The sequence below is a fragment of the Frankliniella occidentalis genome, unplaced genomic scaffold, assembly GCF_000697945.3.
Source record: "Frankliniella occidentalis isolate FOCC.00 unplaced genomic scaffold, Focc_3.1 Scaffold191, whole genome shotgun sequence".
NCBI classification, from domain to species: Eukaryota; Metazoa; Arthropoda; class Insecta; order Thysanoptera; family Thripidae; genus Frankliniella; species Frankliniella occidentalis.
This window is the reverse complement of record NW_026267317.1, coordinates 538,507-551,140: the sequence shown is the minus strand read 5'-3', so window position 1 is coordinate 551,140 and position 12,634 is coordinate 538,507. Positions and strand designations below refer to the sequence as shown.

At 40.4% G+C, this 12,634-nt stretch overlaps 1 protein-coding gene across 1 annotated transcript; it reads left to right on the top strand.

Moving 5' to 3' along the window:
- The first annotated feature begins 3,765 nt into the window (after window positions 1-3,765).
- On the top strand, window positions 3,766-5,538 carry LOC127750447 (uncharacterized). The gene is made up of 9 exons (XM_052272149.1): window positions 3,766-3,868; window positions 4,208-4,268; window positions 4,344-4,446; window positions 4,529-4,586; window positions 4,634-4,865; window positions 4,965-5,097; window positions 5,176-5,215; window positions 5,330-5,406; window positions 5,482-5,538. Exons 1-9 carry the CDS (start codon window positions 3,766-3,768, stop codon window positions 5,536-5,538), a joined length of 864 nt encoding a protein of 287 aa, XP_052128109.1.
- Window positions 5,539-12,634: the final 7,096 nt, after the last annotated feature.

Sequence of the window (12,634 nt, the reverse complement as noted above, 5' to 3'; positions counted from 1 at the left end):
ATAATTGGGCCGACGCCCTTCCATCGAATTTTTGTTGCAAACACTGCAGTTCTCGCGCGGCGCGGCGGGGCGCATTGGTGCGAATAGCGGAGAATTTTGGTCGCACCGATTGGTGCGAATATCCACTTTGTTAATTCATTTACATACCTTGTTCTCCTTATTTTTCCCACCAGGTTTGATGACATTGAACTTCTGCCCTTCATCTTCATTTTGCACTTCAATGGACCTTAGTGGTTGAGCCAGCAGACTTTCATAGCTGCCTCCCTTTCCAGCAATCAAATCACTACAATTTGAACAAGAGCTCTTTGCTGTCATTGCCATAAGCAGTTTCTGGGGGAAAAAAAAATAATAGAGTTGTTAATAACATTAACTTAAATTTTGCAAAACGGAAGCTGAATTATTTCAAATACTTACTTGATCAAGAAAAGTAAATGGAATCGCTGTTTCAGAAATGGAAACTTGGGCGTTGTTCTGTTCCAGTTGAGGTCCTTCAGCTTCTTTTAGTTTCATTGCGTTTTGATCCCCAATGACAGGAACAACATTAAATGGTTGTAGAGAATCTACTGCTACATTCACTTAAGCTTCCGATATGGGAGAGCGTATGGGAGAGCGTAAGCGTGAAAGCGTAGCACTCGGGTAGCGATCTAACCTTACATTGGCACAAATTTTGACATCTTCTTTAAAATGGTCATAGTATCACCGCAACGTAGTCCGAATGCATGACAACACCAGAAAATGCATTTCAACACTCGTCAAAACCAAAAATGAGCCAAGATGAGGTTAGGGCGCGTACCCCCACTCCGCTCATTTACGCCCAGCCGCTGCGCTTTACGCTTACGCTTTACGCTCTCCCATACGCTCTCCCATATCGGAAGCTTAAGTGAATATAGCATACAACCTACAAAAAAATAAACAGTTAAAGATGATTGTGGATAAGATCACACGCCAGTGGTTAAAAGGCAATTACCTCTCCAAGATCACAGGGAGTATGACGGGTAGCAGCTCGAGAAACAAAACAGGGAGACTGTCGATCCACAATAGGACATGATGGCACAGATATACTAGGAACATTAGGATTATCTTCTTCAAAACTATTTCTCTGCTCCTGCTAAAATATATGCACAGAAAAAAGATAAGTTCATTCAGCAATTAACTTAAATTTACATTACTAGCTATATGTACGCCAGACCACGTCTCGCGTAACAGGCTTCGCGATATCTCACGAAACACTGTTACGCTGCGACGCGCCTGGCGCACATATAGCTAGGCCTGCGGCGCTGACACCCGACACGGGGTAATAGGAGTGTATATACAAGTTTTCGAAATGAAGTCTTTTTGTTAACGATTTAATCGACCATTTGGTCATTTTCTCCTCATTTTTGACAAGAAATGCCCCCTAGCACCTAAACGGTACAAGATAGAGCCAAACGGACGAAATTTTCGCCCAAAGGGCTCTACTTTGACAGTTTACCCCTTAGGAACGCATAAAAAAAAATTTGATAAAAATACATTTTGCGACCTGTAGTTTTTGATTTTTTTAAAAGTCAATTTTTGAGCTAGAATGCTCATCTTCGAACTCGATCTGTCTTTTTATGATACAAAATGACCCTGAAATTCCCAGATCGCTCTCTCAATTCATTCTCGAGTTATCGTGCGGACAGACATACAAACAAACAAACAGACAAACAAACAGACAAACAGAATGAAACTTTTCCGGTCAGTGGAGTAATGGGCTTCGCTAATCGCTCAGCCAAAAAGTGCTGCTAAAAGTACCTGGATGGGCGGTACAATAAGTTCTGTATCTCTCACATTAGGGAGGAACCTTTTGGGCGTAAAAGTCTTTTTCAGGTGAGCTGGGGACTGAAACATATGCTTTGAGTTAGTCGAGATTTTCCAAAGTACACATTTCAAAATACTAATAAATTTAATTTACTTTCTTAAAATGCTATAGGATATGGGTTCTGCTTCGTTGGTCCATGACATCCCTCAAAGTGGCAGGAACGGACGAAGATGCTCGCTGACAGCTTGCGAGGAGTGCCAGCCACTTTAACTTGTTTCATCCATATTCTGAACAGTGCAGGATCAGCAGGAAGTTTGTGCATTTTGCGTGAAATGTTTTCTTTTCCTTGGCCATGTAGACAAAGGGGATATGAGCACTGCCTAACCATGAGAAGATAGCTAAAACAAACAAGAACTTTTTCGTAAAAGCGGTTAAATGGCGACTATTCTTCAAGAAAACCACGCTTTTATTTGGCTACGCACCTGAAAACCTTGTAATAAGTGACGAAATGAGTTAAAATGTAATCTTCAGTTGGTTAGAGGCCAACGCACCGGCTCTTGCGCGTATCTGAAGCACGTCAACTCCGTCCGAACTACTATTTTCCTATATTGATCACTTAAAAATCTCTCTTACAGCTCCGCTAGTGTTTCGTTCCCCTCGCTCTCCCGATTAAAATGATACTAAACTCGACTCAAATAGACGCAGAATAACGTTGTTTAGGCTGATGTGCGTGCTACGAAGCGCGAGCATCTGCTAGCAGCCGACTTCCGGAAACAGTTGAATGTTTGTTGTGGTCCGTGGCGGCCATCTTGGAACTTCTTCTTGTTCTTCTAACCGCTGAAATCACTCATTCAAGAGACCCCACTTTGGCATGATAATTAAATTCACTGGAGCGTATGGGCAAAAGTTATAGAAATTGCTATATTTAGTTTGGGTTAAGAGCGTATCAGTCTCACGCTGATGTGAACAAGTTAAATTTCATGAAATTCGACCATGCTCTTGGAAGTACTGAACGAACTGATGCAAATGCAATAATGTAAACATTATTAAAAGTGAGGTTACTTACCTGCTACTAAGAATAACGTGTACCGGTACACATATTTTCCTTCAACGACGCCGTATTGGCCGCAATCTCGTTTCTTTGACTTCTCTTCTTGTTGTCTTTGCCTGAACTGCTCTGCGTCAGGTACACCGATATCACACCGTTTCCACAGCTTTTCAGTAACCTCTTTGATTTCGAGAAGACTGCTGCTCTCCAGCGTCCGAGTCTCACCACTCTTCAAGCATGTGCCTTTGAACTACATTTTTGACTAGTACAGTGAATAAATGTTAGAGTTTCAACTAATAGATGATCGGCGATCGGCGAGAACGCAAGATGGTGTGACAGTTAAAACTTGGCGCAAAGATAAACTTCGGCACGATGTTCGTTTGTTCTCCGCTCTGACAGGCATCGAAGTCAAATTCATAACAAAAACCAAGCATGGGTTACGAGTTCAAAATAAAAACGGCTTTTCTCAGCGAAAATAATTATTTATTTTAACCACTTTACTCCGCCTTTGAATTAATGATGAGTAATTTTGAAAACAAACAGACAGTAAAGAGATGGTTTTACATCATAAGTACACCTAATGCAGTTCCTACCAACGCAACAAATACCAAACTATTCCCCTCACACTTTCAAAATTAGAGATTCTTCAAACATTTAACCACTATATCGATTTTCTTGAAATCAGTTTAGCTTTTAAGCAGTTCTATCTTCTTGTGGAATGAAAGTTTTCTTCTTTAATAATATATGCTTATCTGCTTAACGTGCTTCACCTGTCAAGAAGTGTTTTGTTGAATAGGAACTGAACCTAGCAGACGATGTTTCAGTGCTCAAACACGACGATTCTTCACAGTCGCAGTCTAAATTAAAAATTAACTAATAATGAAGAATGTAAACATTTTGATAAAGCTAGGACCAATTTAAAATGTGTTTCATAAACATGTCCGGTGCAGATCCAAATCGTCGTAGTAGAGTAACTGAGTGGAGGTATAAAGATCAAGCAAAAGAGGATGTAACTTCGATGCAAAGATCTGAATTGCACAGTAAGCAAACAAAACCGGACAATTACAATCGTCTTTCTTTTACTCATTTCTTGTTGTATTTTATGCTGTGCTGTTTATGAGGTTTTAAACTTTATAAGGCACACTCATCGAATTGTATCCAGTTGGGCAGACGCATTGATGCTGAGGGAGGGAGTGATAGTACCGAATCAGGACCAGAAGTGGTATGTTCGTTTGATACGAGTATCAGATTGATTGAATGCATGTAATACTTTCTTGTTAAGTTTTCTCATTCTAGTTTTTTAAACCAATTCCTCTGTCTTATTACAATTAACTTGTTTATTTGCGTAGGATATTGATGTTTCCTGGGTTAACTACTAGTGATCCTGGCTCTTATGCGGATGGTCCCAGCCAGTGTTCAGGAGTGCACCATGTCTATGAGGTACAGTTGTTGGAGCATTAACAATTAAATCTTGTATCTCTGATTATTTTAAACGGTATTTGCTAATTTCTTCAGATGTAACCATGCCCGGATCATTTGCTGCAAGAGCATTGAAACAATTCTGTTGGGCGATCCCACCTTTAAAAAGCAATTTCGAATGGACAGGTCAACATTTGAGGTTGGGCCTCATGCCAAAATGCAAGAATTCTTAGTGTATGTGTGTATTGTTACTTTAAACCTGTTGGAATTTTTTTTTTCAGCTCCTGATTGTTGCTGTGGGCAACCACTTGCTGGCCGCTGGAAGGTGGTACCGCATTGGTAAACTGGGTCTGGACATAAATAATTGATGGTCCTCTGGATTCTAGCCACACCGGACTCTTTGAGAACTGTTAGCAGTCGTTTTGGAGTGTCTATATCTACTGTACATGATCACTACAAATGCATCATTAAAGCATTACGAGAGATGGTTGCTAATTACATCAGGTGGTCAACTGCCTACGAACAGGAAATCATTGCTGAGAATTTTGAAAATCTGTATGGTTATCCTGGAGTGTGTGGGTGCATTGATGGCAGCCACATCAACATCGCCAAGCCTTTGTATCAGGGCTAGAGATATGTAGACAGAAAGGCAAATTACTCCATCATACTGCAAGGTGTTTGTGATGACAATATGTTAATTCGAGCCATTTATGTTAGGCAGCCAGGGAGTGTTGGTGACAAACGCACCTTCAGAAGAAGTAGACTTGGACAGAGGATTTTGAGGTACCCTGCAGGTGCTATGGAAACCCAAAGTCTCTTAGGGGATGGAGGATACACTCTCATAGAAAAGGTATATTACCAGTTACGTTTGTGTTTCTACCTCTCAAAATATCTGCAATGTTAATTAAGTCTCATGTTTTTCTGGCAGGTTATTATTCCATACAAAGACAATGGTGCCTTGACACCACGTCAGCGAATCCACAACTATTATCATGCACAGTGCAGGTCAATAATAGAAAGGGCTTTTGGACTTCTTAAAGAAAAGTGGAGAAGATTGAAACTTCTGCAGTCTTAATGTCTAGAGTTTGTAGTGGACCACATAACATCATGTGCAGTTCTTCATAACTTTATTATATTGGAAGGAGATGCTTTGGAACCGGTAAGTTTTTAGGGTTCTTGGCGTTTACATTTTCAAGTCATCAGGAACATCATAATGTTTGAGTTTGTTATGCAGGACATGGAACCTAAACCAGACCTGGATGATGATGATGTGAACTTGAGGCAGTTATGACAACAGGCAAAACTTGATGGTGCATTGAGACGAGATTTCAATGCTGATTATTTATATCGTGGGTAATGGTGTGCTACTTTTTCTTTTAATTGGGACTGCTGTCATCGGTGATGATGCATTTAGTTTCATCTCTACAGTACAATAGTCCCTTGTACTGTGGAGGTAATATTTTGTATGCACTCTTGCCGAAGTATAGTCTTTAAGATCTTTAGATAAAGAAAAATGTTACAAGAGATTTTGATTTCTTTGTTATAGTTCTGTTTCTGCTGATGAGTTGTTATTCTGATATTCTTATTCTATGTTAAGCTCAATAAAGAAATACAATTTCAAAACAACATTTAATTGAGTTGAACGAATTACACTTCTGAAGCTGCATCACAAACCTGTAACAGCATTCTACAATAATGTCATCAGGTCTACATTAATATGTATTCCAGGTACAATAGAGTATCACAACTTTTATTATTAAAAGAGATTTAGTACATGTCAATTAAGAAAGCTCACTTGAAAACAACGTACAGTAACATACATGAGACATAATACTAGCATTAGCCTGTACTGGTAGCTAATTGAATCCAAAACACTTGTGTATCATTATTACAGTCTTAAGATTTGGTTAATATCAATTTATAATTCTGTCATTAAAGCAACAAAACACAACATTCATTAAGTCAGGCGCTTAAGTAAACTAAATTTTTAAAGCTACAATATCAGAAATCTTTAATAAATAAGTAGTAGAACAGCACATCATATCGTACTTCAGTGCTTATTCTGAATAGGAACACACTTGTATCACAATTAAACTCATAAAGATTTGGTCAATATCAATCTAAAATTACTTGTTTAAAGGAACAAAATCACAAACATTCATTAAGTCTGTCATTGAAATAAACCCAGTTTTTTAAGCTGCAATATCACAATTCTGTGATTAAATACTAGAAAAACACAGTGTACTTTTGAAAAGAAACACACATGTATCACAATAAAAGTCTAAAGATTTGGTCAACATTAATTTAAAATTATTTTGTTAATGAAACAAAGTCCACAACATTCATTCTTTTTTGAATTTTTGTAGTTCACTGAATTTTAAAGCCGTATTTCACAATTGCAATAAAATACTAGCATAGCACAGCAAAAAAATTAAAAAAGAATGAAGTCCTGCAGATAATATCTAGCTTCAGTCAGAATCTGAAGAATCTGATGAGCCACTCCCGTATTCAATTTGCTTTTGTTTACTTTTATTTTTGCTTTTACCCGATTTTTTTCCTTGGCCCTGCTGCTGTGCGATTGGCATGAGGACATCACTTCTTTTCTAATTTGCTAGAACTATTCTTTCCGCCCTGCTCCTCTTGCCTCTAAGTATAACTGGTCTTGTCCTCCCACCAACTCAAAAGGTGTGGGATACTGTCTGCTCGTCCTGGAAATTTTTAAGCCGGTAAACTCTGTTCCTGTAGGAAAGAATTAGGTGCATTGAACAATGATACTTACACTGGTATTTAGCTTCAATTTTGAGGCAGTGACGCCGACAGAAGAGGTAACATTGGGTCTGTAGGTAACGTCGCCTTGCAAAAGTTCTGCCATAAGGCCTATGATGGGCTGTTCCTCTCTTGAAATTCCTAGCAGTGAAGGGGCAGCAGCTCCTGTACCTTGGTGATTGTCATCAAAGTCCTTTTGCTGTCTTTTGAGTGTATCCATGCGATTCTCACATTGCTTTGCAATGTACAAATTTGTACAAATTTCTGTTTGTACAATTCGAGACAGCGGACCAGAAATCACTATGCTTCACAGGCTTGTCATACTCTTCAAAATTCTCAATACATATTGTGATAAGAGCCTTGGTGGCTGGAATAGACCAAGTTGCAACTAAAGGAGAACACAAAAATGGTAAACTAACTTGACTATAATAGGTGGGGGCTTAGTGGTAGAGCGGGTCTTCAGCCTGTGTGCTATATCTATATCAGCAGGTGTAATATCTAATTCTAATACAGTTCCTACTGATGCAACTAGTGCATAGACATTTCATCCCTCTCATAGGGAATACCATGGATTTCTATGTTGTTCCGTCTGCTGTACTCAGCGTTGAAGTTAAGAGTCTTGGCGGCTGTTTCACTAAGTTGCTTGACCTCTTCCAGTTTTTTATCTATTGCTACCACTTGGTGCACAAGTGGTTCAATTCGGCTCTGGACAATAGTTTTATGAATGTCCTTTATTTCTCGTAGCAAGCTCTTGATGTCAGCCTTGGTGGCAGTTTCGAGATCTGCCGGGTCGACCCTAACCTCACCTCCGTCACACTTGTTGCATACGAGTTCTTGTGCATTAGGATCTAAGCCATTGTTTAAAGTTTTTGCACATTTGGCCTTGTGCACAAATAAGGAACACTTGGAACACTGTTCAAATTTAGATCTTCCATCACTTTTAGCTCTACAAACTCCACACAAATCACTCATGGTGCACGCGCGGCACCGTCTTTCTGCAAATATTTTTTTAGGGGTCTTTAAGGGGTAACTCGTGAAAGTAGAACCCTATGGACGAAAATTTCGTCCGTTTTGCTCTATCTTGCACCATTTGGGTGCTAGAGGGCATTTCTTGGCAAAAATAAGGTGAAAACGACTAAAAATGGTCTATTAAGTCGTAAAAAGGGCCTTTTATTGAAACAGTGTGCAGAAGTAATACTAAAACCACACAGTTGACGTCGAACCACACCCTTCTTTAAGCTCAAGGGTCCCTAGATTATCTAGTATCACTAAAACGTTAATTTTTACATAAGAATCTATCAAAATTCGAACTTTTAATCGAACAGTAGAAGGTTAATTTCCCTAATTTTAAAGTAAAAATTCCCCGACAAATGCTGTGAGTATGTGAAATTTTGGAGCCGGAAGGCTCTGTTCCCGAATACCCTCCCACTAACTCGTCTCGGGTGTCAGCGCCGCAGGCCTAGCTTTATGTGCGCCAGGCGCGTCGCAGCGTAACAGTGTTTCGTGAGATATCGCGAAGCCTGTTACGCGAGACGTGGTCTGGCGTACATATAGCTAGTTTTAGAGTGAGACCCCCAGAAATTGTTCGAGTATGTCAAATTTTGGGCCCGGAAGGCCCTGTTCCCCTATACCCTCCCATTTGCTCGCCTCGGGTTTCAGCACCGCAGGCCTAGCTATATGTGTGTCAGGCGCGTCGCAGCGTAACAGTGTTTCGTGAGATATCGCGAAGCCTGTTACGCGAGACGTGGTCTGGCGTACATATAGCTAGTGTAATGTAAAGCAATTTGACTTTTTCGGCGTTGAAATGTTGCATTGCCTCTTTTTGGCTGAGCGATTAGCGAAGCCCATTACTCTACTGACCGGAAAAGTTTCATTCTGTTTGTCTGTCTGTCAGTTTGTTTGTCTGTCCGCACGATAACGCGAGAAAGAATTGAGAGAGCGATCTGGTAATTTCAGGGTCGTTTTGTATCACGATACACATTTATGCATAAAAAGACAGATCGAGTTCGGAGATGAGCATTCTAGCTCAAAAATTGACTTTTAAAGAAAATCAAAAACCACAGGTCGCAAAATATTTTTTTTTTCGAATATTTTTATAAAGGCTCCTAAGGGGTAAGTCGTAAAAATAGAGCGAGCCCCCTAGACGAAAATTTCGTCTGTTTTGCTCTATCTTGTACCGTTTGGGTGCTAGTGGGCATTTCTTGGCGAAAACAAGATGAAAATGACCTAATGGTCTACTAAATCATTAGAAAGGCCTCATATTGACAAATTGTACGGGAAGTTATGCTACAACCACACAGTTGACGTCGAACCACACCGTCCTTTGGGCATAAGGAATACTAGATTATCTAGTATCATCAAAACGTTGATTTTACATAACAATGTGTTGAAATTCGTACTTTTAATGAATACGTTTACCGAACAGTAGCAGTTTCGTTTCCCTAATTTTAAAGTAATAAGTAGCCGACAAATGCTGTGGGTATGTCAAATTTTGAGGTCGGCCCTGTTCCTGAACACACTCCGATTAACTCGTCTTGTGGTCAGCGCCGCAGGCCTAGCTATATGTGCGCCAGGCGCGTAACAGTGTTTCGTGAGATATCGCGAAGCCTGTTACGCGAGATGTGGTCTGGCGTAGGTATAGCTAGATTAGGGGGCTAACCTCTGAAACAAGTGGTCATTCATGAATCGTAAATCAATCATCACTTGACGAACACATAAATCGACACACTACGGCTTACCTTCACGCTCTCGTTTATCCATCCTGTTCAACTATCAATGTATTCTTCTCGTGCGTGCTAGAATTTTGAGAACGCCTCACCTTTACTCAGGAACGCAATCTCACATAAATCATCATGCACGTAAGAAAGGGCGCGGAATTGTGCGTTATTCAGTTGTCGCTTTCGCGTAGTGGGGAGACGGCGGTAGGGTGGGCAACAGCCGAGCAAAAATGTTCCTTGTACGCGAGGGGGAAATCACTTGCGTACTAGCTCGTTCACCCAGGCCTGTACTAAACACGTACTAATTCGTACTAACAGCGTAATAACGCGTATTAATGGTAAAAATCAAGCGTAATATTGCCGTAATAAAATTATTTTGCATACATGATGAAAAGTTGCGCAAAAAATAGGGTGTACTAACGTGTACTAACGTACTACCTCGTACACACAGATCTGGAGTGATTTCCCCCTCGCTTGTACGCGCATCATTGCAAGTATCGAAATTTCCCTTTTCTCAAAAACGTATAATTCCATGCAATTCAGCCCGAATCCATGCACTTATGCGAGTGTGAAGCGAAAAGAGCGTGTCTGGAGATATCCGTCCGTCCATCCGCATCTTAACCGAAAAGTCTCCTGGTCGATCAGGACAGGATAAACGACGAGGAAGGAGTCCTCTAGTGCCCCGGAATCTTTCAGGACCAGTTCAGTCAGTTGCCCTGGCTATACATAGGTACTGAAAACTTTAACCTCGTTTTTCTCGGAATCAGGCCGTAGTTTTGGAGCTATCGACTTAATATTTGGCCCGAATGTTGTTCATTTATGTGCCCAGGATCTGACAAGGGCGATAGTCCATACCCTATCATAGCCATTTCTTTGCAGTAATCTGCGATTGATAATTCCAGATCAGAACTAAAAATAGATCTTAAGTTGTGGGATAGTTGGAGGTGCTCATCAGGTATCTCTTTAATATTCATGTCAGTATATTCTTGTTTCTCTTTGTTCTTATTTAATCTGTATAGACATGCATAGTTTATGCCAGATTGTTCCCCAGCAATTCTTAAACTGTAACCAGCTTTTCAGTAACGATAAACCCTTTCTTATTCTTCTGGGTGATGGTAATTTTCTATCAGTTTTTTAAAATATAATTTCGAACCATTGATGAAAATAAAATGAAAATCATAATGTTTATTTGGCGTATTTTGTTAATCTTAACTACAGAAACAAACAAATCTGCTTTATTGAGACTTTTATAAAACATGCGTGTCACTAATGCAACCAACTAGGGCCATTCGAGTTGTTACAAACTGCCCCACACTTTTCTGTTACACAGTGCCCCAAGGTACAATGCCTTTAATTATTCCTTGTAGGGAGAGAACCATTGAGGTTATGATAGTGACAATAGGTGCTTTGAACGTGCGAAAGTATGTACTTCGATAAACTATCATTAGATGGGACGTAGTTTGTAACATAATGACCGAAACCGAAAAAGATTGTGACGTAAATCATGAAAATTACCTGCTAGCCGAAGGACCCAGATTTCACGGTCCTTTCTCGGCGAAGACACTTTCCCGACCACGCGTTTCGCGATTGCAAATCAACTAGGTTATCCACCATATTCGAAAAAAGGGCTTCTGTTACACACTGCCCCACCCTCCCTTACTGACTCTACGTCGGCTACTACAAATTCAAGAGGAATGATTTTACCATTTAGTTCACATTTATCAAAGCAAATTGTATCAATAGGCCTGAGAAGCTGCCCCCCGTACAGTTCTAAGAGAATTTTAGTAGGCCTAACTTTATATTTTGTCTCCAACACCAAATCTAACATCTTTTTAGGCATGACATTCACCTCAGCCCCAGTATCAATTTTGACTTGCACTTCGGCACCATGCAGGGTGAGGTACTCGAACCACATGTTGCAGGTGACATGCTCAGGCTGAAGGTCATACCTAGGTATGGAAAGTCTATGTGCTGCGACACTTATGGGCGAAGTGTCCCTTCTTACCACAGGCATGACAGTGTCGGTTTGAAGCACGACACCAATCATCACCATGATGGTAGCCACAATTCTCACATTCAGAATCCCAATTGCTGCTGGTACTCACACGTCGAGCTGGTAATGGGGATCTTGCAGCGTACTTGCGGGCACCAGTCTTGCTGCTGGCTCGACTTGATCGGTGCCTAGGTCTTGAGGGAGTTCTGGTTCTTCCCCGCTGCTCTGATGACCTTGACCTCGGCCTTGATGACGCGGGGCGGCCTCGGTCAGCTGAGGATTGTCTGGATGACGCCGCGCAAGCAAGAAAGGAACTGCACGCTTTCTCTAAGGCTTACACTGACATTGTAAATATCAACCTTTCTTACGACGGCTCTAGTTTAAGTTCACAAGCACAAGATTCATTGGGAGACGACGAATTAGATATTGAAATTGACGAAAATTCCAATGAATGTGTCTATCGTGCGAAATGCGAAGCCTGCACTCGTTGCCTATCTTGTGCTTTTAGGCTATTTCACACCTATCCTGTTCTTCGTTCTACATATGCCTCACTCTATAACTGTTATAAGGACGTTTTGACTTTACCCACCACACAGGTGTCCTGTGAAAGAGTGTTTTCTGTGGTTAAATTTGTTAAGAACAGACTCAGGAGCTCATTAGGTCAGGACATTTTTGAGGCCCTGACTTTCATTCACGTAGAGTGTGCTTTAAGTTCATCACTCGATAAAGTAAAAATTCTAGATGCTTTTGGTAACAGTTCTGATGAATTGAAGCGCCTCTTCTTTTAAAGCTATGCTACCTGCTAATGTGAATGTAAAATGTAATAATGTAAAAAATACTTATTTTTCTTCAAACTTCGTGTAAACTACGAAACGAACCCTTGATGATGAAAACTAAATTATATATGGTTA

Excerpts from the sequence above, each read along its gene's own strand:
- LOC127750447 (XM_052272149.1), top strand. The coding sequence starts at position 3,766 with ATGTCCGGTGCAGATCCAAATCGTCGTAGTAGAGTAACTGAGTGGAGG. Across the intron at positions 3,869-4,207 it reads GCAAAGATCTGAATTGCACA|TGATCCTGGCTCTTATGCGG; the intron begins GTAAGCAAACAA and ends GTTAACTACTAG. Across the intron at positions 4,587-4,633 it reads TGGAAGGTGGTACCGCATTG|CCACACCGGACTCTTTGAGA; the intron begins GTAAACTGGGTC and ends TCTGGATTCTAG.